This window comes from Gadus macrocephalus, chromosome 6, assembly GCF_031168955.1.
Source record: "Gadus macrocephalus chromosome 6, ASM3116895v1".
Lineage (NCBI taxonomy): Eukaryota > Metazoa > Chordata > Actinopteri > Gadiformes > Gadidae > Gadus > Gadus macrocephalus.
This window is the reverse complement of record NC_082387.1, coordinates 7,946,927-7,970,984: the sequence shown is the minus strand read 5'-3', so window position 1 is coordinate 7,970,984 and position 24,058 is coordinate 7,946,927. Positions and strand designations below refer to the sequence as shown.

Here is a 24,058-nt window from a genome sequence, read left to right as displayed (position 1 = left end):
TAAGAGAAGGAAGATTCTACGCATGCGCTCAGACATGGCGGTGTTGTGTGATAGTCTATCACAGCACCACCTAGCAGCCTGGCATGCATACCCAATCGAATTCCACACACTTTTGCGTCACCGTATGCACGCAGATTTCCTCCCGAAAACGCTCGTCTAAACGCGGAATAAAAAGTGAAGACGCAACGCCACTTTTGCGTCTTCTGTTCAGACCGTCATCGTGTAAACGTAGCCTAAAGCAACCACAAACTATTATTATAAAAAATAATAAAAAAAGCTACATGCAATACAAAGAGACATTGAATATTATGCACACACACACACACACACACACACACACACACACACACACACACACACACTTGAAAGAAATTATGACATCTATAGGAGCAGAACGTTCAGTTTGGTGCCCCTATCTAAATGCACAATTCAATCAAACTCTGCAGTAGTTTCCAGTGATTGACACGGGCAAAGTGTCAGCGTGCAGAACACTAGTCTATTGTGGGGTGTCACTCCGATATCGGCAGCTGTGCTCAGCAGGGCTCCAGGTTGGGCTGCCTCCCCCCCCCCTGCCGATGCACAGGGCCCTCGAAGGAGAAAATAGCTCACTTTCAGCGTCCTCAGAATACGAAACCTGGACTACGAAAAAGGCACCAAAACATACTTTTATTTCCAAACCAAGAACATGGCAGATTTTCTCGCAGTCAAATCGATGTGTGCGTCTAAAATGCGTCATTTGTAAGTATTTGATCATTTTTTCTTCAACTATATTTTGATCCACACATTCCAGAGCAGCCCTTCTTGTTATGACCCACGGACGAATGACGTGGGCAGGCACCCCCCCACCCCCTACCCCCCTGAAGCAGTTCAGCCACCAGACGATAACGCACATAATTGTGAGCCTAATGCTATCGTGCGTTATTGCTTTTTGATCGCCTCATCACCAGAACAGAAAACCCGCACGAGAGCCGATATGAGGGAACATATTAAGAAGCAGACACTAGCAGGCTCCATTATTAACACAGATCTAATAACTGATGACTGACAGACCGCCATTCACCACGGGGCCGACATTGTGGAATAAAAAAAGGTTCAATCCGATGCAATACTATTCCTCCAGGTTTTGTTAATCCAGGTGTGTTCATGGCTATGTGTGTGTGTGTGTGTGTGTGTGTGTGTGTGTGTGTGTGTGTGTGTGTGTGTGTGTGTGTGTGTGTCTGTGTGTCTGTGTGTCTGTGTGTGTGTGTGTGTGTGTGTCCAACCCAAAACATTTGACGCAAGCCTTGCATCATGTCTGATGCAAACAGCGAAACTGACTCAAGTGAATGTTTACTAGCTTTTCCCTGGCCCTCGGTTTTGCTCCCTTGCAACCCTGTCAGCAGAACACAAAAGGCCTGATTGGGCGCATGCAGACACATCCTCCCTCCGTCTGTTTTCACAAGATATCCTCCCGACACTTGACTTGACACCTACAACAATTTACACTCGTCTTTATTAGCGTGAAAACTGTAGAGGAAAGTCCATGCATGGAACCCCCGAGTAGTGCTGGAGTAGTGTGTTTACAGTATTTGAGAAAAAAATTCGCCACACCGAAAGCGAAATAAACATTGAAAGTCAAACTGCAAACGCGAGCCCTGCCTCTCTCTAGACATGCAGGCGGGAACAGCTTCTTAATTACTTTTAATTTAAATATCCAAATGATACCTTTGAAATAACTCCACATTAGCGGAGTACGGCAGCCATTAGGATGCTAAGCGGGACTTGAGAGTGAGCCTCGTACCTAAATGCTTTTTAAGATGTGTGCTAAATCAGGGAAGGCGCAGAGTGTGACCATCTGCTCAAAAGTTACGGGGCTAATGAGAACGAGAAGACAAACAGCCGATGATCAAGTGTCTGAGGGGATATTTCCTCAAAGACATCAGCATGGGGGGATCACCCCGGACCAGGGATTAAACAAAGACCCCCACCCCACACACACACACAAGCACACGCAAACACACAAACACACACAAACACTGCCCTCTGGCCCTATAATAAATCAAGGCCTGTCAAGGCCTGGAGTATCTTTCGGTTTCGGGGGAGTGACAGCCATATACAGAAGCTGTAAGTCGCAGGCAGAGCTTAAAGTACCAAATCCCTCAGCTGACAGACAAGGGTCGCCTTGACAGTTGTTATTAGGGGGATTGAAGGGGGAGGAGGGAGGGGCTAGGCAAGGGGGGGAGGGTCAGGCGTTTTAATAGACACCCCCGCCACGCGCAGCACTCCCCACTTGTTTTCTCTGTGAGTCCGGGCTCCTTAAAGCAGGTCTTCTTGTGAGAAGCGGCTTTGATTCCAGCCCTCCTGCGGTGTGCACACTGGGGTGCGGAGACACAGGGAGGAAAGTGGTGGAGGCACAGCGAGGAGAGCGGCGGAGACACAGCGAGGACACAGTGAAGAGAAAGTGAGGAGAGCGGCGAAGACACAGCGAGGAGACAGTAAAGACACAGCGAGGAGACAGTGAAGACACAGCGAGGAGTCAGTGAAGACACAGCGAGGAGACAGTGAAGACACAGCGAGGAGACAGTGAAGACACAGCGAGGAGACAGTGAAGACGCCATCCCTACACTGCTAGGCCGTTGGGCTCCTGTTTCAGCAAAGAGGAGACGATGGAAAGCGTCAGGAGGACGTCATTATCATCACCGATCATGGTCCGCGTGAACAGCATTCAATAAAGGCCTTTGTTAAGGGGGGAAACAAACCCTCAAATAGAGAGTTGGGCTCTTCCTTCATAAGCCCTGGTGCAGATTCTCTTTCTTCGTGGTAATGACCGTCTTCGAGAAGTGATGAATCCGTTTCGTTTTTTCCAGGACTTGATTCAGCATTTTTCTGTCCCTGGGATAATGCGTATCCTTGGCAGAAGGCTCAGTTCAATAGCCTATTGTAACCACGATTCAACCGGAATTGTTTAATTTACCCCCCCCCCCCCCCCCCCCCCCAATCTCTTCCCACACAAACTGCACTGCCAACAGTGGGCTTTGGAGACTTTCTGCTGACTCCTCAATAGAGCCCCCCCCCCCCCCCCCCCAAACAATGCGGCCAACTTCTTCGTCAACCTAAATACAGGCCAGTATCACTCGGCCATGGTTCGTGACGGTTCCTAAGATGGTGAACCATCTCGGCCTCACTCAGCCACCTGAACCGCTGTCTGGTGGATCTTCCACACTTCCGGACACAGGGGGACTTCACACTAAAAGTGTCACTAAGCAACATGATACACTATCAGATGGTGGAACGAGAAGGTGGACTTCCAAAAATAGAAACATTTATTACGGTGAGGCTATGGATCTAAATACACCAGCGGTGGTCGGTGGTGTGCTGGATGAGGCACGCCGGTCGACCCGTGCCTGCCTACTAATGACGGAGATTAACCACGTAGATCAACGCCTTTGCGGTGCAGGAAGACAAGCTGAGCTGGGCTGAGCGCCGCGAATCTCCGTCACCTGCCAAGCGCTTCGACTGCGAGCGAAACGCCAGTTTGGTGGCTGTTGTTATCCTCGTTCCATCATCTCAAATGAGTTTCAGCGTTTCTGGGTTTGTTTTGGCGGGTTTTCCGTGCTTACTGTCGAAAAACGTGATTAGCCTAACGAGGACATCTTCGTTTCTCAATGCGACCCCATCTAAAAGGGTCCCCCTATTCATCATAAATAATGGCCCCACTCGCAATTACCTCCGCCGAACCGATATTCAAATCCTGCTTCTGATGAATATGCCACAGCTGTCAGTCGTCGCTGTGTTTCTTTTGAAAGTGAATGAATCCATTTGAATCAGTGTTTTAATAGTGAGCTGCTTTTAATGTCGTTACCGGAGAGTACCTGTCCATAACTATGAACCCGGGTTAATATTGATCCAAATTAGATATAAATGTGTGTGATCTGTGGAAGCCTCTGAGCTGAAAAAGGCTGGCAAAATATTAGCGACGTTTCAGAGTACATGCGAGAACTGTCTTCATACCTTCGTAGAAGATCTTGAAGCCGCTGTTGGAGCGGCTGTTGTCGGTGGTGAAGAGCAGGTACAGGAAGTTGCCGCTGCTGAACAGGAACTGAGGCACGTGGGTTCCGTTGAATGAGCCAATCAGAGGGGAGAGTAGGTTGGGCCCGTCATGCACTTCCAAGAAGTCATAACTTAGCTCGGTCTGGAACCTGAAATCAAGGTAAAGAAAATAGATATACCGTACATGGTAATAATATATAATTAAGGTAGAAAATGGTTACATTTGGACGCTCAGAAGAAGGCATGTTCTATACTTGGAGTGCTGTTTGTAAAAACACAATTAAACACACACGCACACTGAAACAGTTGGTATAGCAAAATGTCTTAAAACTTTAACTAGCTGGAGGGGGCAGAGATCTGGGCATGTTTCCAACAATATTTCCTCCTAAACTTTGGATTTCAGCAATCAATATCGCAGCGAATATCGACAGTTGCTGTTGAAGGACATACAAAAAATACATGCTGTACATACACGTCAACATATATAAATATTTCGTTTGTCTTCTTACACACACACACACACACACACACACACACACACACACACACACACACACACACACACACACACACACACACACACACACCCACACCCACCCACCAGCGGTCCGAACCCATACGGATCGCCGCTCCTCCGTACCTGTCGAAGCTGATCTTGACGGAGCGTCCCGCCTCCGTCTCGATGACCCACTCGCAGCTCAGGGAGTCTTTGTAGTAGCCCGGCCAGCCGGGGGACAGCAGCACCCCCGAGGCCCCCGAGTAGTGACCCCCGCACGGAGCTGCATGCAGGGGGGGGGGGGGGAGGAGGGGAGGAGCAGACACAGAGGCACCGCGGTGAGGAGCAGGAACACAATGCAATATATATATAGAGAGAGAGAGAGAGAGAGACAGAGAGAGAGAGAGAGAGAGAGAGAGAGAGAGAGAGAGAGAGAGAGAGAGAGAGAGAGAGACAGAGACAGAGACAGAGACAGGGAGAGGGAGAGGGAGAGGGAGAGAGAGAGAGACAGAGAGAGAGACAGACATATACAAAGAAGGGAGATGAAGGAGTGGAGGAGAAGACGTGAGGTGTGGGATTGATGAGAGGTGAAGGAGAAAAGTTGGGGATGGCAGAAAGTAGGGGGGAGAGGGGGAGAGAGAGAGAGAGAGAGAGAGAGAGAGAGAGAGAAGCAAGTGCTAGAGAGAGAGAGAAACATAAACCAAGGAGGCAGGTGAAGGAGGAGAGCAGGAGACAGGAGGAGGTGGGGCAACGACGAGAGGTGAAGGAGACGGGAAAAGTAGTGGGAGGAAGGAGGGTAGGAGAGAGAGAGAGTAAGAGGGGGAGTGAAGTGACAAGGAGGCAGAGAGAGAGCCAAAGGTGTTGAGGAGGAGTGAAGAATATAGAATGGGCTGAGAGAAGGGGTGAGGAAGGAGGATGGGAGATAGGGAGAGGGGATAAAAGATGGTCGAGGAGAAAAAAAAATGGAAGAAAAAATGAACAATGGAGAGTGATTGAGAGGGACTGGAGGGGAAGGAGTTTATGGATGGGAAGATGAGCCGGGTGGGTTGAATAGAGGAGAAGGGTGGCGGGGGGGTGGGGAGGGAGGTAAGAGGTAAGGCGGAGATTAGGGAGGGAAGAGTCGGAGGGTAAAGGGACAATCAGGCGGGAGGCAGGGATGCAATTTGGGAGGCAAATGAGGAGAAAACGGGGAGCAGGTCGAAGAGAATTAAAAGAGGGGCGGCCCGGCCCCGACCACAAACAAGTCAGCGAGTGTTGGACCAAAACAGGGAGAGATGGAGGGATTATACATAAACATAGCAGACACTGAAGTAAAAACACATTAAAGAAAACAGAAGGACTTTTAGCAACCGCAGGAAACTTTAACAGCAAGATTAACGAGAAGCCATCAAATTATAATATGTCCCATAAAAAGAAAAATTAAGGATAACATAATCAAATTAAATAGGATCTTCCTTCTATATCGGCAGTATTGCAAAGAGGATGCTCGTCAGTTCTGTTTTGTGGAGTATTTCAGTCTGCTTTGATTATATTACGGAATAGTGTTGCTCACTTAACCCGCACTCAGGCAATGGTTGACTCCCAGATTTAATTATTTTATTAATCAGTCACAATAAATCAGGCCTATGTTTTATGGTTGCGTAATTTTATAGTTTTTTTTATGATGACCGCCGGGGATTTAAGCTCTCTGTGATGATTAGCATCCTCATTGGACGCTGTGTTATACATTCCCAGTATCCCAGTCTCTCCCAACAAACTACGTTCAACCGGGGGTCCGGGGGGGCGATGATGATGAGGAGCTAGCGGGGGGGGGGGGGGGGGGTACCTTCACACTTGGGGATTAGTCCGCTCCACATGGCTTTCCCCTCGGCCAGCTGGCAGGTGATGGTGTCGGCTCCCTGGGTCTTGATGAAGCCTTCCTCGCACACCACCGCGATGGAGCTGCCCAGCTGGAAGCTGTCTCCGAAGCGCCGAGCGTTGATGGGAACGCCGGGATCGGGGCACTCGTTGTGCCCGAACGCTGGGGGGGGTGGAGGGGGGGGGGGGGAGAGGTGAGGAGGGAGGGGAGAGAGATTACTCAACCTAAGTATCGGCTCTTTCAGTGTATCAGCATTTTTGGGGGGGTTCTTGCAGGGAGATTAAAAATGTTTTTTGCTGTGATCGTCTTTGATCCCAGGCTACGGTTCCCCTCTCACACCTGATGAAAGTCCCTGTGAAGATGATATCTGGTACCTTAGGTTATACATCTATATATTAAAGTCCCTGTGCATAAGATATCAGGTGCTTTAGGTTAAATACATATAGATTAAAGTACCTGTGAAGAGGATATCAGGTACTGCAGGTTATGTATCTATAACCTAAAGTACCTTTGAAGATAATAACAGCTACTTTAGGTTAGGGTGACACATATCCTGTACTGCTTGTCGGCACTTTCCTTTCAACCATTATTGTATAAGTGTATAAATGTAAATAAGGACATGGTCGGCAAAGTAGCAATATGTTATTATGGTCAACCTATTTCTGTTCTGTGGCTTTTATTCATTTTTCGTATAATCAACCATATTAGCGGAATGTTATTCAAGCAAACACACACACACACACACACACACACACACACACACACACACACACACACACACACACACACACACACACACACACACACACACACACACACACACACACACACACACACAGGTTGACCTACTGCTGTAGGTGATGTTGAAGCCGCGGCCCGACATGGAGTGGTCTGCCTGGAACTCCAGCTGCAGGACGTTGCTGTTGGACGTCAGGTGGGAGGGCACCTCCGCCCCGGAGTAGCGTCCCAGCATGGTGGCGCCCGACTGCTCGCCGCCGTCCTTGATGGTCAGGAAGTCGTAGGGCGGCTCCAGGTCAAAGTCGTTGAAGGCCAGGTGGATGCGCGAGCCCGGCTCCGAGATGATGAGCCACACGCAGTTCAGGTTGTTCCCGTAGCCCTCGGGGTAGTCCGGGGACAGCACCGTGCCCATCGGCGCCGTGAAGTTGGAGAAACACGGGACTGGGGGGGGGGGGGGGAGAGAGGGGAGAGAGACAAGAGGGCGGGAAGAGAGACGGAACAAAACGGTTTAGATTTTTTTAAACGTAGGAAAAACACGGTACTGAGAAACGACAGGGAAAAGAGAGAAGAGGGCGTGCAGAGAAGGTCCAGGACAAAGACACAGCAGGGGTCAAAAGGAAGCCACGCTTTCCTTCGAGTGTGTCCTGATTACAGGGTTCTTGTTTAGAGGTGACATTATACCACCAGGTGTGAGTGTGATTAGTCGTCACAAGCGCTTTAAAAATCTGCCTCTTCTGACATCACAAGTGGGCGTGTCCACCTAGATGTGTGCTGGATAGATCAGTCAACCAGCCTACCCGGTGGACTGTAGCAAACGTAGCTCATCTATCCGTCATACATCTATGTGCACACGCCCACTTGGGATGGCAGAAGAGTCCGATTTTCAAAACGGCTTGTAACGGATAATCACACTCACACCTGGTGGTATAATATGTCACCTTTAAATATTAAGTGAACTGACGGCGGGGGGTAGATTAGATTGAACATTTGGAAACAGAGTTTAGAGGGAAGACCGAGAGAGACAGAATAAAACTGTCGATTTTTTAAAACGCGGTTTGCCAAGTTTTTTTCCATCCCCTCCCTCAAGGAAAAAGGTATAATACGAAAACATGTTCGAGCAACGCATCTAAACCCCCCGGGTTCGTGTTTTTGGAGTGCTCCACGGCTACACGGAGCAAACCGAAGCGTGAAGAACAATGACAAGAGAGCGGCAAGTGGAGCACACACTTGCCGCAGCAGTGGAGCAAACCACAGTATCCTCATGGCAGCCACATGGTTCCAGTGGAGTGGTACGATACAATAGAAGACAACAGCTTTCCAACACTAAAACACTTCCAGTCATGGGCCAAGACCGGTCAGGGCACTACATAGCGACAGAAGGAGGGAAGATTCTTCTTTAGGACGGATGGGCTCAAGAATATCAATGGATAACGGGTGTGGTCCGTTCGATGAGCTCAGGAGGTAGACGCTAGTTCGATCCCCGGTTCCTCCTAGCAGAGTGTCAAGGTGTCCCTGAGCAAGACGCGTGTATATGCGTCTGTGATACTTGCATGGTTGACTCCTCCCTAAATCTGTGTACGTGTGTGTAATACTTGCATGGCTGACCCCGCCGTCGATATAAGTGTATGATGGTTGGGAGTCACTTTGGATAAAAGCATCTGCTAAATGGCCTCAATGCAAACGTCAATCAAAAACTAGTATGTCAAAGTGCTGTTTAAACACACATACGTCGCTGTGTTATTCATTCACACATCCAGGCTACATCTCAATCAAAGCATATCCCCCCCCCTCGCCCCAATACCCCCACCTCCCCCCACAGATAACTGCTTTAACATTTGCGTTGGCATCAGAGCGCGGCGCCGTCTCCACTCACATATGCAGATGGGGATATTAGCGGACCACTGATTGTTGTTCTGGCACGTGATGGTTCTCTCGCCGATCAGCTCGAAGCCAAACTGGCATTCGAAGCGGAGGACGTCCCCGTTCAGGAAGCCCCCGCCCTCTTTGTAGCCGTAGAGCGGAGTGCCCGGGTCACCGCAGCTCTCCTTGTCAATCTCTGCGGGGGAAGCCAGGCAGAACATTGGAGGAAGGAGGGGGGGGGGGGGGGGGAATGGCAATGTGTATAATGAAGGAGCGAGGGATCCGGAGCGTCTGAGGAAGTATTTGTGGTGAGGTCATCTTTATCTTTAGGAGTGCAGAAGTCTAATCCCCTTGACTCCGAAAAGGGTTTTTGGAAGTCCGGGTCCTTTTCAACCGAGAAAGGTGACGGATGGATGGGCAGACGGATGAGAGAAAGACAGACAGACTGACAAACAGAGAGACTGACAGAGACACAGAGAGGCCGACAGAAAGAATGATGACAAAGACAGAGAGACAGAGAGGCCGACAGAAAGAATGATTAAAAAGACAGAAAGAATGACAGAGAGTGAGACAGACAGACAGACAGACAGACAGACAAACAGAAGGAAAGAAAGACGACAAAGACAGAAAGACTAACAGACAGACAGAAGGAATGTCGCCAAAGACAGAGAGACTGACAGACAGACAGACAGACGGTCAGACAGAAGGAATGATGACAGGAGGACGACAGGAAGACAGACAGAGCGCCAGAAAAAAAAGAATAGAGGAAAGGACCAGTTTGACTGGCTGCACAGAGCCACACCGAGCAGCCGTCGCTATCTGTGCCAGGTAGCGTACCCTTGTAGTTGATCTTGAATCCGATGGAGCCCACACTCTCATCAGACTGGAGATGGAGCCACATCTGATGGGATAAGCTGACAATCAGGTCAGGAACAAAGCTGCCGGTCAACCTGCAGGGAAGGTGCGGCACAAAGACACAGCAGGGGTCGGAAAGAGATCCACGCTTTTATTTTGAATGTGTCCTGATTGCAGCGTTATCTATTTTTAAGTATTAAGTGAACTGAGAGTGGCGGGTACATTGGTTTCAACATTTAGAAAGAGGGTTTGGAGAGAGATATTCTAGTCATTTCTGTCAGTTTGACGTCAAATCATGACTTAATTTTTAATGATTTATTTTTTGTTCTACCATTCAAATGGTGGTTTGAGGCCCGTGGGATGGGTTGAATATGAACTACTTACACTTGAATGACCGTCTTAGAGTCGCCAACCTCCCCACCGTCGCCGATGGTCAGCGAATCATAGCCGATCTCCAGATCAAAGTCCTCAAAGTTGATCTGGATAACCTGTGAGAAGGTTAATTTAAAATCAGAATACTAATATACTATATTAAACCATTCCCTTTGGCTTTAATATTGCGGCTTAAATTTCTTGACAAAAAAAATATCTTTATTATATTTTAAGTATCCCCTCAACCAACTTTGCAAGTTCAGCATTAATTTCAAATGATCCCTGATACGATATTTTAATCATCCGGCATTTATGCATGAGATTCAAAACATACAAACAGCTAATCATTTCCATAAGCCGTCCTTGGAGAGAAACTGTTTGCCAAAAAGCTGAGGCGAGTCTGTTTAGACAGAATACGCATATTTTACATATTACTTATACATATTTTAAACATGTTTTAGACCACCTCAGATCAGACAATGCAACTAAACCCCTTCTCTGGTACCCTCACCTCCCCCCCCTCCGACCCCACCTTTTCCATGCATTCAGGCACATTCAGACCCTCAATGAATAATGCAGACACTAACTAAATCTCAGGGAGGCGAGCAGAATAAGAGGAAGTCAGGAGCCAAATGCCTGGCAAAAATCCTCCCACAACACATCTATTTCCTTGGCAAGAGAGTGAAGCATACTCTGTTTCCCTGCCATAACCCCCCCCCCCCCCCATCCAAAGGGCACCACAAACAATCTTCAGAGGGGAAATGAACAAATTGACAGTGGCATGACTTCACATTCGTTTTGGAGGCAGAAATCAAATATTGAGACACAATCACAGTCAGATGGAATTTTAGAGTCTCTGTTGACCAAAAATAATTGCCTGCTCGCGTACTGCGCTTATAAATCTTTGTCAGCTGCCGCTGCTGCCCCGGATCCTTTCCCTACATTCTCCCCTCCAAGTGCACATAAAACCAGAAAATTAAAGCCTGCTCCGTGATTATGTTGGCAGCGGTTGCAAACACTTCCAATGAGGGAAACAAGGGGTTGCCCGACGGCAGCCACGGACGAAATGTTTTATAGTAGAGTCCATCCCTGCCCAAACGCAGGCTTTACCCCAAACACAGGCTCAGCTCCTACACACACGGCGCCATGTTGCTGCACATATTAACGCCGGCAGCAAATGGAAAAAGAGTACGGTTTAGTCTTTGGCTTTCTACTATCTGGCCCCGGGAAAGCCAATCTCTGCAGACTACACAGAAACGCCTAAGTGGTTGTAATTCACCTACAAAGAAATTATCATAATAATATTCAGACAAAAATACCAGACCGACTCACCAGTCTGGGACTTTTTTTCCGTTGTTTGGTTAACGTTTCATTCTTTCGGTTGGCACTCGGCCGCCATTGAGAGAGCTCTATGAGCATCAGTGGGTTATTATTAACAGTGAGCTAACACCACAATGAACACGGCCGTCTGTATAGCACCCCGATAGGAGTGATTCGAGCCAGATGTTTTGTTGAAGAGCAAATAATTAGCATTAGTTGAACAGCTTTGACCTCTTCACTTTGGGGGACTGTGTGATCACATTCAATCGCCACCTCCCTCCATAACACTTCCCCATCGACGAGGACGCCGGCCAACCGGGCGCTGCCAACAGCCATAGTCCGTCGATAATGAAAGTGAAAGTGATTATGCACCCGCTGCGTACGAATGTTGTTCTGATGGCAGAGAAACAACGGCAGATTTCGGGAGCAGACACGGTTATATTGTAGCCTGTTTCACCTCTATCCTCGCCCAAAAAACATAAAAGGTCCCAGATTATACCACCAGGTGTGAGTGTGATTAGCCGTTACAAGCCATTTTGAAATTCTGCATCTGGTGACATCACAAGTGAAGTGGGTGTGTCAACCTAGATGTGTTCTGAATTGATCCGTCTACCAGCCTACCCCAGTGGACTGTAGCAAAGGTTGCTCATCTATCCGTCATACACCTAGGTGGACACGCCTACTTGTGATGTCACTAAAACACAGGAAGAGCCAGATTTTCCAAACGGCTTGTAATGGCTAATCACACTCACAACTGGTCGTATAATAATATGGGACCTTTAATGCAGCCATTAAAAGATAGGCCCGGGAAGAAAAATTATGCTGGAGGATGCACCTACTTTCCGAAGAGAAATGTTTCACAGGTGAGAGTTATAGGGTCGTAGTTCAGCCGTTCAGCGACTATAAAAAGGAAAGAAGCGCGATGCATTTACATTATATGCTAATTGCTGAGGAGCTAATATGCTCAGTCATTGGAGCTAGAATGGTTCATTTAACCTTCTGTGACTCACGCTATCCTGGGATTTCCACTACAACTGCACTAATTCATCACTGCAATGAAAATCCTGCCCTTGTAAATAACATGCAGACTCTTGTGCAGCGAATCTTTACAGCGAGCTGTAAAGATTTGTCATGATCCCATCCATTAGCATTTAGAGGTCAGTTTCGGGCAAATGATGACCCTCGCCAAATTGTCGATTACAACAGATTAATACACTCGCTCCTTAACACATTTACATTCAGGGCATTTAGCAGACACTTTTATCCGAAGCGACTTACAATAAGTACATTTGTCAGAAGAAAGAGATACAATATATCGCCGTCGGTACAGTAAGGATGTTCATAGAACCAAGTGCCAAGCACTAACAATTGCTAGGTTAACCCATTCCCCGTACACAAAAAGATAGCTAGGATAAGATACTAGACAAAGCTAAGTACTGTTTTTTTCAACCCAATAGTTGCATGCACACAACGCAGTTCAAACACTAACAATCGCGTTCGATATGGATAGATCCAGCAGGTGCCTGGGCAGAGGAGCCAATACCACCTCCAGCTTCCAGCCATCCTGCACCATTACCCAGGTAGCCAATGCTGCTTAAGTCCTGTAAAGCAGAACTAACGCCACCGCAACACATGAGCCAGAGCCCTCCAGCGAAGCGGTTGCAGGAACACCTCTGTGATCCCAAGGATTTCAACGTGGCAGTGTGTTACACAACCCACGCTTGTGCTCAGAACAACCAGAACGCTCCAGATTACTGGGCCCATTGTGACTGTCTGAAGTCATGGCGGGTTAGATGTTGTCTCTATTCCAATCTGCACATGCCGCTTCAAAACAAAATGGCATATCAGTTATAAAGCTATAGCGCTTAAGTGTGTGTGAGTCGCACTACGTTGATGTGAGTGGGTGTGCACGTTGCTGATGTGTGTGGATATACGGTGCTGATGTGTATATGTGCACAATGATGTGTGTTTGTTTATGTGCAAAATGATGATGTGCGTGTGTGTGCACAGTGCTGATCTGTATGGGTGTGCACAGTGCTGATGTGTGGCTGCATGTGTGTGTGCACAGTGCTGATGTGTATGTGTGTGTTCACAGTGCTGATGTGTGTGTGTGTGTGTGTGTGTGCGTGCGTGCGTGCACAGTCCTGATGTGTTTGTGTGTGCAGGGTGACGATGTGTGTGTATGTGCACGGAGGTGATGTGTGTGTGCACGGTGGTGATGTGTGTGTGTGTGTGTGCACGGTGGTGATGTGTGTGTGTATGCACGGTGGTGATGTGTGTGTGTGCACGGTGGTGATGTGTGTGTGTGTGTGTGCACGGTGGTGATGTGTGTGTGTATGCACGGTGCTGATGTGCACGGGCAGAGGGAGGTTTAAAGTGCGTATTGGAAGTTAGATACTGCAGTGAAGAATCATATAGGAAAAAAATTTGAATGCACGATTTTTTAGTTTTTATCAATAAATCTACACTACAAGTGGCATCTTGAGCCGTTTTTGTGATACAATTTTACTTCCGCATCTCAAACGCTCATTTTCGAGCGTGACGTAGGAATTGGTAGACGGACGTTCTAATCATCATAGACTACATAGGCAACATAACAACAATGGATAACAGTTTCGGACCACTTCCGTACAATTTTGAGCCAGCTAGCCGTGAGGGAGAACAGCAACCACCTAAAAGGGGGAGACACCATGGCAATAGGAGGGAGATAGAGTTGTGGTGTCAGGAGTATTATGGTGAACCAGGAGCGGCTGAACATCAACACGGCCACGGAGGAAGAGCTCATGACCCTGCCCGGGGTCAACCGAGGTCTGGACCCCCAGACCTGCATGTTGGTCTAGACCCCCCCAGGCCTGCATGTCTCCCCTGGATCTAGACCCCCCAAGACCATATGTCTCCAGCCCATCTCCAGTGAGTGCAGCCGTTTGACTTCCAGGCGTCCGGCCCAGCAGCCTGTAAAGGTTGCGTGGAGGCGTGTGTGTTTGCACAGCACTAGCTTGCGATCAATCACAAGATCCCATGATGGTTGTGTTGAGAGAGGGAGACGAGAGAGGGAGACGTTCTACACGGACACGCCCACTCGTCTGCAGGCTGTCGCAGGAAGCCCAGATCCGTGCTGGCGGCGTGAGGCAGCGGGGTTATTACAGGTTATCAGCTCAGACTGGGTCCACTCATGACAATGCAAAACAAACACACGCAGAGGCAGCAGAGGAGCCGCGCAAATGAACGTGTATTTGGTGACAGAGGCGAAAAAAAAAGTCCTTCCTCTTCACCTGTACAAAATGCACCCAGGCTCGAAAGCCTGCTCCATCCTTTCTCCGATCGGGGAAACTGTGAAATCGGAGATGGTCGGACAGGAGGTCGGAGTTGGAACAACCCCCGCAGATACAAAACCTCATCTCGTCGATTAGAAAAACCCAAAAACCACAGGGGGGGGGAAATACAAGACCGCTCACCGCGGTAACTACTCACAACTACGCATAGAGCTGAGGCAGCAACAGCGACCGCGTCTACCAATTCCTACGTAATATGACGCGTTTGACGTATCACATAAAAAAACAACAGTTTTTGAAGCCTTGCTCAAAATAGTCACTTTAAAACTGGATTTTTTGCCGATATACTTTTTTAAACAGATAAAATCCTGCATTTTAATTTCAAAGGGCAATTTTCAGAGAATGTTATGTATAAATATTTTTAAAAACATTAACTTCCAATACGCACTTTAAGGTTGATCAGGGACTGCAGTAGGTCTCGGGTGCATGCATTCTAACAGAAACAGTGCAAGCCACACAGCCTAACAAGAAATAGCATGCAAGCGGACTATGGGTTCAAGCTAAATCTCTTTTGCATTAATGTCAGCGCATACAGTTTTCAATCTGCAATTTATAGCCAACGCAACCTCAAGGTCTAATTAAACTGTTGCCTCTGTTCTTCACAATCAAATATATAGGCTGTGTTCTGTTATGAAGTCACCTTCCCTCTTAAATCCAGGGTGGCAACTTGGATAAGCCAGCCAGAGTAAGCCACATCCCCAAACACAAGATTAGCTTGCTAGCTTGAGCACTGGGTCTGCCTAGCCTTGTGGAAGACTCCAGTCAGGCATGCTGAGTGCAGGTGTAGAGTGTGTGCAGGTAGCCCGGGAGGTAGTTCGACGGACAGATAGGTCACCCAATCATTTAATTTGGACCATATGAAATTATGAGATAGGCTTCTTATTGGCCTGCGACAGCCCCAGATACCAATTCTTTGGTACGTGTTGAATGAGAATTTAAACAAAAATAGATTGTCAATTGCCTACCGTCGATATTTCCATCTTAGATTAATCATGAGCTAACGCCGCCTACCATGTCATCCCACGGTTTTGATTATTTTATAACAGAACACTATTGTGCCGTCAGTATTTTTGCACATTATTTCTCCAATGATAATAATCATGAAAATGTAACAAAAATATATAAATACATATTTATATGCTCTTAAATAAAACAGAAAATAGTGCTGCAAATAGAATTTGCAGCACAAGTAAAGTGTGATATCACGCTGGTATTAGGACGCACGCAGAAGCACAGCACACAAAAAATGTGTGTACATTATTATTCTTTTTGTCATGGCTGATTGCGGTGAGAGCCCGCACTGGTCTTAACCTAACCCCCAACCTTATATTGTGGGCTGAAGGCGAAACCCAACATGTCCGCCAACAAGAAACTTCTCCTGAACAGCCCGACCACCACCGCCTGCACGGCACACTGGCCTTTGGTTGTGTTAGTGGGGGATTACGGTGTTCACCGGCCCGTCCTGCAATCAGCCCCAGGTCCCTGTGATAGAACGGGCCTCATTTCCCTGGGGTTTTACCTTGTTTGGGTCGCTGGCGCTGATGATCCACACACACTGGGAGTTGCTCTCGTACTGGATGGGGAAGTTGGGGGAGGTGAAGGTCCCCGAGGGGCCCTGGAGGTTTGAGCCGCAGGTCTTCACTGCTCACACACACAGAGAGAGTCATACACAACACACACACACACACACAAACACACACACACACACACACACACACACACACACACACACACACACAGAGTCGTACACATACACACAGAGACACAGAGTCGGTTATACGCACACGCACATACACACACACACACACACACACACACACAGACACACACACACACACACACACACACACACACACACACACACACACACACACAGACATGCGTATAGATGCAAACACCCACACACACACACATAAGTGCACAGACATTCGTAGACAAACACAGACATGCGCACACACACACCCTCAAACACACACACGGAAACAGACACACACAAACACGCGCACACACTTACACATCAGCTACATGGTATATTGGGTGGATTTGTAATCATAAAGTTTACATTTAATGTTCAACCTCAGAATACGTGTTCCTAAAGTTTGAATTTAACGGTAAGTTAGGAAAGGGAAAGGTGAGAAAGGATCACTTTTATGTTATTTACATAAAGACATGACAATACCCTAATTACTACCATTAAACAAATACCTTTCTACCAGTCCACATTACATGAGCAGAACAGCACCCTGGCCGTGGCACTGAAGTCCCTGCTAACCCCAGCTCTGTAATCACTGTTCCCATCCGTCACATTAGAAAGGAGCTCTGGGCAACGTGAGGTGAATCAAATAACACGTTGGTTTTATTTATTTAACTTTTTTTTTCCTCCTTTCATTCTTTTTTTTTTTCAAATAGTAAAATTAGAACGCGGCTGCGACAGAGAGAGCCATGAATAATTAACGGGGCCCTTCCTTCCTCCATCACAGCGAGGAGCTCGTTGTCCGGAGGCTCAGCTTTAATCAACCCTTCCTCTCCTCATGTCTCGTCCCTCTCTCACTCTGTCCATGTCTCTCTCTCTGTCCATGTCTCTCTCCCCCCGTCTCTCTCTCTGTCCATGTCTCTCTCCCCCCGTCTCTCTCTCTGTCCATATCTCTCTCTCCCCCTGTCTCTCTCTCTCCCTGTCTCTCTCTGTGTCCATGTCTCTCTGTCCATGTCTCTCTGTCCCCGTCTCTCTCTCTGTCCATGTGTCCCCCTCTCTCTGTCCATGTCTCCCCCTCTCTCTGTCCATGTCTCCCCCTCTCTCTGTCCATGTCTCCCTCTCTCTCGGTCCATGTCTCCCTCCCTCTCCCTCTCTCTCTCTCTTTCTCTCCATGTCTCCCCCTCCCTCCCTCCCTCACCCTCCCCCTCTCACCCTTGCAGACGGGCCTGTGGTCGCTCCAGGCGGCGAACACCTCGGCCACGCGCTGGCAGCTGATGGTCTTGGAGCCCTGCAGCACGTGGTCCTCGTTGCACGTGAACTGAGCCGTCGCTCCGGTGCTGGAGAAAACCAAACAGTAATTTTGTCTCCCGTTATTATTTCCCTTTTTTATGGAAAATGACAACATTCACAGGAACAGAATTTTCCACGAGCGAGAAAAACAATTTGTGTTGCAATTATTCACACTGTGGAGATTGGCCAACAGGTTCCTATTGGACGGTGTGTGTAGGTACGGTTCAAGAGTCATGAGTGTATTCGTTCCCAGCGTGGCATCAGAGTCCATAATTCAGGGAACAAAGTCAAAAGTGTAATGAAACAGATTTGCTTTCATCTCTCTCTGACCCAGTTCACTGGCTGGTTCTGCACAGAAAGAAAAATAGATTTAATGTACTCTTGGTTGGGAGTAGTAGCCAGTGAGCCAGTAGAGTTGGTGTGTGTGTGTGTGTGTGTGTGTGTGTGTGTGTGTGTGTGTGTGTGTGTGTGTGTGTGTGTGTGTGTGTGCGTGTGCGTGTGTCGGAAAGCATGAAGGGGGTCCATGGGGAGCAAGGAACTTGAGAGAAGACCTCATGGGAGATCACAGGGCAGTTATCTACAGGCCGGTATCTTCAGACCCACGGTCATCCTGCTCAATGAGAAGACTCCCTTAACGTGCTGCTGGGTATGAGTGAGTATCTGGATCCATCTGTCTCTGCCGAGGTGATATAAACTGATGCATTATTCAAGTGTGTTATGCATTCGTTTGTGAGAAAGAAACTGCTGCAGAATTATTTATGTACACATATTCTTCTGTTTGTGTGTGTGTGTCTGTGTAGTTGTGTGTCCGTGTCTGTGTAGATGTGCGCGCGTCTGTGTGTGTGTGTGTGTGTGTGTGTGTGTGTGTGTGTGTGTGTGTGTGTGTGTGTGTGTGTGTGTGTGTGTGTTCGTTTGTGTGTGTGTGTGTGTGTGTGTGTGTGTGTGTGTGTGTGTGTGTGTGTGTGTGTGTGTGTGTGTGTGTGTGTGTGTGTGTGTTAAAAGTAATTTCATTCTGAACCCTGGCACACAATTATTGAGGATTATAAATTTTTTACAATCTAACACACTTTATATTCTGATATAAATCCTCCTTACAAACCAAAAACTGGCATTCCAACAACAAATTAATAAATCACCAAAAACAGAACTAGATATTTACAAGTAAGCAATAAGTATTAATGCCTACAACTTTTCGAGAAACACAAACAGAACCTTAAAACGTATTTATTTATTAATCAATCTTAGCTAATTCAGGTTTAATCAGCTTTATCTAAAAGGCATTGGAGGGGATATATAACGGAAGACCCCAGGGTCGCCAGGAGCCATCACATGACCACTTCCCTTTGGACCGACGGTTCTACCTCAGCCCGTTCATAGGAGCTGCGGACTCACCTGAAGTCGGTGCCAATCCGCTTGCCATTCTCGGGCTCCCCTGGGTCGGGGCAGTAATTAGACACCTGCTTGATTCCGCCTTCATTCACTGGAGAGGAAACGACAGAGAGACAGAGAGGGGAAGAGAGAGGGAGTTAGAGGGAAAAGGGTACATTCTCCTCGTGCCCGAGATTAATACGTCTGGCGGTTTGAGTAACACCATAGTCTCACAAAATCAGTCTTGAGTTTAACATTCTAGGGACTCATCGCAAACCAGCCCCAAATCAAGTGGAACTGGGCATTTCACGTTATTTTGCGACTCATTTGCGTCCATCGATCGTGTCGTTGGAGGCAGCGATCTTCAAGCGCTTAATTAACTGTAAAAACAAAGTTGGCCACCATAACTAAGCTTTTCCAGGTGGGAAGAGATTAGAAACATAAAACCACATCACATTCGGACACCGAAGCTCTACTTAAAGTGCCTATAAAGGTTCCAAAGCCAACACCCCCACCAGCCACAGTAGAAATACACTTCTTAAAGTCCCCTTCCGAATTAGCTAGGATATGTCCGCTACGAGACAGGAAATAAGGCATAACTCCACCCCTTTCTGTTTTGGGTTTCCTGCCAATGTGTCAACAACACTTTAGGTTGTTTGTACGGTTGTCTTTTCATTTAAAGAAGGCGTTGAATGTGAAGTAGGGGAGTGCATTGAGATCTCATCCTCCTCAAAGCAATGGGGGATTCGTCTGCTCTTTCCGCTCTTCATTTCTTGCCCACGGTGTTGCGTTCAAACCCTCCGCCCCACATGAGAGTTATCAAAGTGAACAAAAGGGAAAAGGCAAGGCCTCTTCTCCTCACCAGACAAAATAGAAGAAATCTATCTGGGCCCAAAAGGGACTTAGAGGATTAAATAACCTCCAACTACATCGCAGGAGCCGCAATATTCACTCGGCAAAGCTTTCCATACATACTAATGGTCTCCGTAGCCCAGATAAAAGCCTCCCAGATGGAATTAAATATATTCCATACCTAGGAAAATACACAGGTTTCCATGAATAAAAGTCAGTGTATATGAATAAAAAAAAAAACAGCCACATTTCTATGGCAAGATATTGTGGCAAATAAAAGAAGGAATCAAATGAAGAAGTTGGCTGGAAATGAAATCCAGGAAAAGGGTGATATCACTGTGGCATTAAGACGTCAGACGCAAGGAATCGTAAATATTCAATGCGGGTAACGCTCTTTCTCAATTGCAACCAACTCAAGTTAATTATCGTGGGTTATAATAGTGTTATGGCTGCTTTGACGCAGCGGTAATCACGCGGTCTTTTAGTCTGATTTATATATTACATTTATCTTATATTTATTCAAAGCCTCTGCATTGTTTGCGTCTCCTTATAAAAGGAGGGCGGAATTCGATGAGGGCACTTAAGGTGATAGAGATTACAACCAGGTACCACTCAAGTGTCTAGATTTAGTTTATGTTTTTTTCAGACTTGGGCCCTTGATTAGGTATCAGACTTTATGAGGAGGGATTGTAGTAGATAATTGCTCTGCAGTTTCTGCCAGACGGCGGGGAGTTGAAATGAAAAGGGACCGCACTTCAGTGGAATGCGGTACTGTCTCTTTAAAGTCCTTGAGCGAACGATGCAGCAACAGAAAAAGGAAAAAGGCAAAAAATAACACAGAACCCACAACGCAAGCCCCGAATAAACCCAAACAACACAAAACAATGAAAGACATTTGCATAAGAGAAAATAAAAGACTTACTCAAAGAGAGTTTGTTAGTGTTGTCCTTTCCTGGTAATAATTTAACCCCTCTGGATTTAAGCTCTCCAGAGCTTTTCACTGGTTGAGAGCAAGGCCATTCGATAAAAAAAAGAAGTTACAGTATTAGACGGGAGAAGAGACAGCACAGGCACAACTTATTTCACAGGTACAATTACAGTCTCTGTGATGCAAACAATGACCCATTAATGCAACAAGGGCCGTTGTTATGCCATCGACTTCATAACGCAGACTGTAGGAACTCTGTCCTACTTGAAGTCTGTCCTGTATTAAGCAGTACATTGAATAATATATGCGGGTGTCAGAGCGGGTTATTGTAACAAAAAAAAGGGGGGGGGGGGGGGGGGACATCCCCACACAGAATCAAAGGAAAGCAGAAAGACCACACTCTCACTTAATGTAATTAAACACAACAGGTGGGCCAGGAGTCTGCACAAAGCACAGGTGATGCAAGCGATCGTCATAGCTGTGCGGTCTCACAGTTTAGCCAGAAGCAATGAACGAAGTGTCAAGCTAGATGAGGACTATTTGCTTCTAGAACAATCTCCCTCCAGCCCGGGGTACGTTTCATTCCATTTTTAAATCATGATGTTCAACGACGGCGAATTGTAACTGTGCCAATTTAGTGACTGTGTAAAGGTGGTGATTGTTATTCACCAAAGCACGCCGCACAATAGAGTCCTTTCTCTGGGTGGGTTATGCATCATCGCGGTAATCCACAACTTTTTTCTTTCTGATTTCCATTGTAAATACGGGACTAATGTAGATGGATTGCGCAACACTGCCGCAGTAAACAGGGTGCGGGTTTCTCTCTTATGCTTGCAACGCTTTCACTCCTCAGCCCCCTGTACTAGCAGTTGACCTATAGGATTATTTGCATGGATTGAATTCGTAAAAGGCCCTACCATATCTACAGCACAGTGTTTATAAGGTCTGAAGAATCGATGATGTTTTTTTTGGGGAGGTTTATGTTTTTTAACTAACAGGGGGAAAAAGGCTGTACCCTTGAGCTATTTTTTAACAACAAGGGGGACCGCTCTCAAAGGACAGCACCACAACCAGCCTCCGTTCAGAGTCTGCCCTCGACAGGAGCCTTGTTAACATTCAGGTTGAAAAATAAAGAATTAAAACATGAAGGTGATTAGCGGGGGAAGGTTTGGCGGCGTGTTTTAGTGTTTAATGCCCGGGGCCGGTGACATGGTGGAGGGCTCGTGTCTTACCCTGGTACTGGGCCCTGAAGCCCTTGTGTCGATGGTTGCTCTCCGTCACAAAGTGCAGCCGCAGCCAGTTCTTGTTGCTGATGATGGGTGCCGGGATGTTCGTCCCGGAAAGCCTGTGGAGGAGAACACAGGAAGGCTGAGCAGGGGACCCGGCATTGGAGGGGAAACACGCATAACCCAGCCTCAAGTTGTTGCCACCGATGTAAATGGTAAATGGACTGCATTCAAATAGCGCCTTTCTAACCATTGGCAACTCAAAGCACTTTTTTTTTATAATTATTGCCTCACATTCACCCATTTATGCACCCATTCACACACCAGTGTGAGGGTCACACTGGACGGACAAACTCTTGTTTAAAAACTAGACGTTAAGAAAGCAAACATTGCAAACATATTAAATGTACTATTAAAAATGCCCAAATGCCAAGAATGTATGCTTCCCCACTGGGCAATCACCTGTAGTGCCAAGAAATTGTTTTCATCAACAAATGAAAATACTATTTTTATCTAACCCGTTTCAAGACAAACAGAAAAACATTTCAGCATGTAATGGGTCAAATAATTACTGTCAAAACCTGCTGAAGGTTTTGACAGGCTTACTGTCTGATTAGACACGTAACCATGTTTATTATAAAATATGAACAAATAATGTCAAAGAACAATTCTTACTTAATTCACAATGTGTGTGTGTATGTAAAAATCTACATTAAACATTAAATTAGTATTCAATTAGTATTGAGAGACATTTAATTTATTAATTTGTATTTAACTCTTATAATGTGATGCTAGTTAATTTCCATCTCCAAGGCTTGCGTCAAAGAATGACATTTAATCCCAGCAGTTTTTTTATTTTTTTATTTAATAGCTGTAATGCAGAGAAGCCACAGGAAGGCTTCAGAATTACTTATTTGAAAAGGCACCTCTTATGCCCTGTCAAGGGAGAGAAACAGCACAAAGACAATGTAAAACAGTTTGGCCCTGAAACCTGGAAGAAATGCTTTCTTACAAGGACTTCATGGATTTGTGCTTTGAGCTGTGTGTGTGTGTGTGTGTGTGTGTGTGTGTGTGTGTGTGTGTGTGTGTGTGTGTGTGTGTGTGTGTGTGTGTGTGTGTGTGTGTGTGTGTGTGTGCGTGCGTGTGCATGTGTGTGGAAGATCCTGTGCGTGCATACGAGTCTTTGTAGCTCAATCCATCTTAAATATAACAAACAGTCGGGAGGCGAGGATACTTGGAGGTGTATTGGCATGCTTTTCCCCATATCCTATTACTAATTTGCCTCTCAACATATACCAGCGTGTTTCAAGCATATGGCTTTAGAGTTAAAAAAAAGAAGTAAAAGTAGTACACAATGCGGGCATCGGGGAGTAATCACACAGCTTCAATGCTGCCAGGAGACTTGTCATTTGTCTAGCTGAGCAGGCCTTGCTTTTATCTCCCAGCGTGCATCTTGTTCTTCCTCACCAGTCAATAGCGCGCAGCAATGCCACTGTGGCCATTAAAGCACAACCTGAGACAGGAGAGGGAACGAAAGGAAACTAAACAAAACGAGACACAGTGGGTCCCAGTGAGCATAAACGATCACGCTGCAGCGCTTCAAGCATCATTTGCCGAGGCGTCGCTGTCACCGAACGGGTGGGGAGGGGAGTAGTCGAGGCGTTTTGTTTACCGTTAGTGAAAAGAGAAGGAGGGGGGGGGGGGGGGGAGTTATCTGCACTAGAAATCCAATACTCTATTCGCCATTAAAGGAAAGAGATTACAATGAAAATGTAGAGATTGATCCAGTCAATCACTTTCTTTACAGGAGATAATTAGAAAAACAAAAAGGGCTTCCTTAC

General features: G+C 46.8%; 1 protein-coding gene across 1 annotated transcript in view; it reads right to left on the bottom strand.

Annotated features, from left to right (window-relative positions):
- Nucleotides 1–24,058, bottom strand: part of LOC132459082 (CUB and sushi domain-containing protein 3-like) — a 255,684-nt gene that overhangs the window by 173,182 nt on the left and 58,444 nt on the right. Inside the window, exons 6-17 of the mRNA XM_060053457.1 lie at nucleotides 22,224–22,336; nucleotides 20,986–21,063; nucleotides 19,236–19,323; nucleotides 17,766–17,890; nucleotides 16,380–16,501; nucleotides 10,221–10,324; nucleotides 9,819–9,931; nucleotides 8,995–9,177; nucleotides 7,233–7,562; nucleotides 6,351–6,545; nucleotides 4,670–4,808; nucleotides 3,991–4,178 (exon numbers count right to left, since the gene is read on the bottom strand). Coding sequence (XP_059909440.1) covers nucleotides 3,991–4,178; nucleotides 4,670–4,808; nucleotides 6,351–6,545; nucleotides 7,233–7,562; nucleotides 8,995–9,177; nucleotides 9,819–9,931; nucleotides 10,221–10,324; nucleotides 16,380–16,501; nucleotides 17,766–17,890; nucleotides 19,236–19,323; nucleotides 20,986–21,063; nucleotides 22,224–22,336 — 1,778 coding nt within the window. The remainder of the gene's footprint in view (nucleotides 1–3,990; nucleotides 4,179–4,669; nucleotides 4,809–6,350; nucleotides 6,546–7,232; nucleotides 7,563–8,994; nucleotides 9,178–9,818; nucleotides 9,932–10,220; nucleotides 10,325–16,379; nucleotides 16,502–17,765; nucleotides 17,891–19,235; nucleotides 19,324–20,985; nucleotides 21,064–22,223; nucleotides 22,337–24,058) is intronic.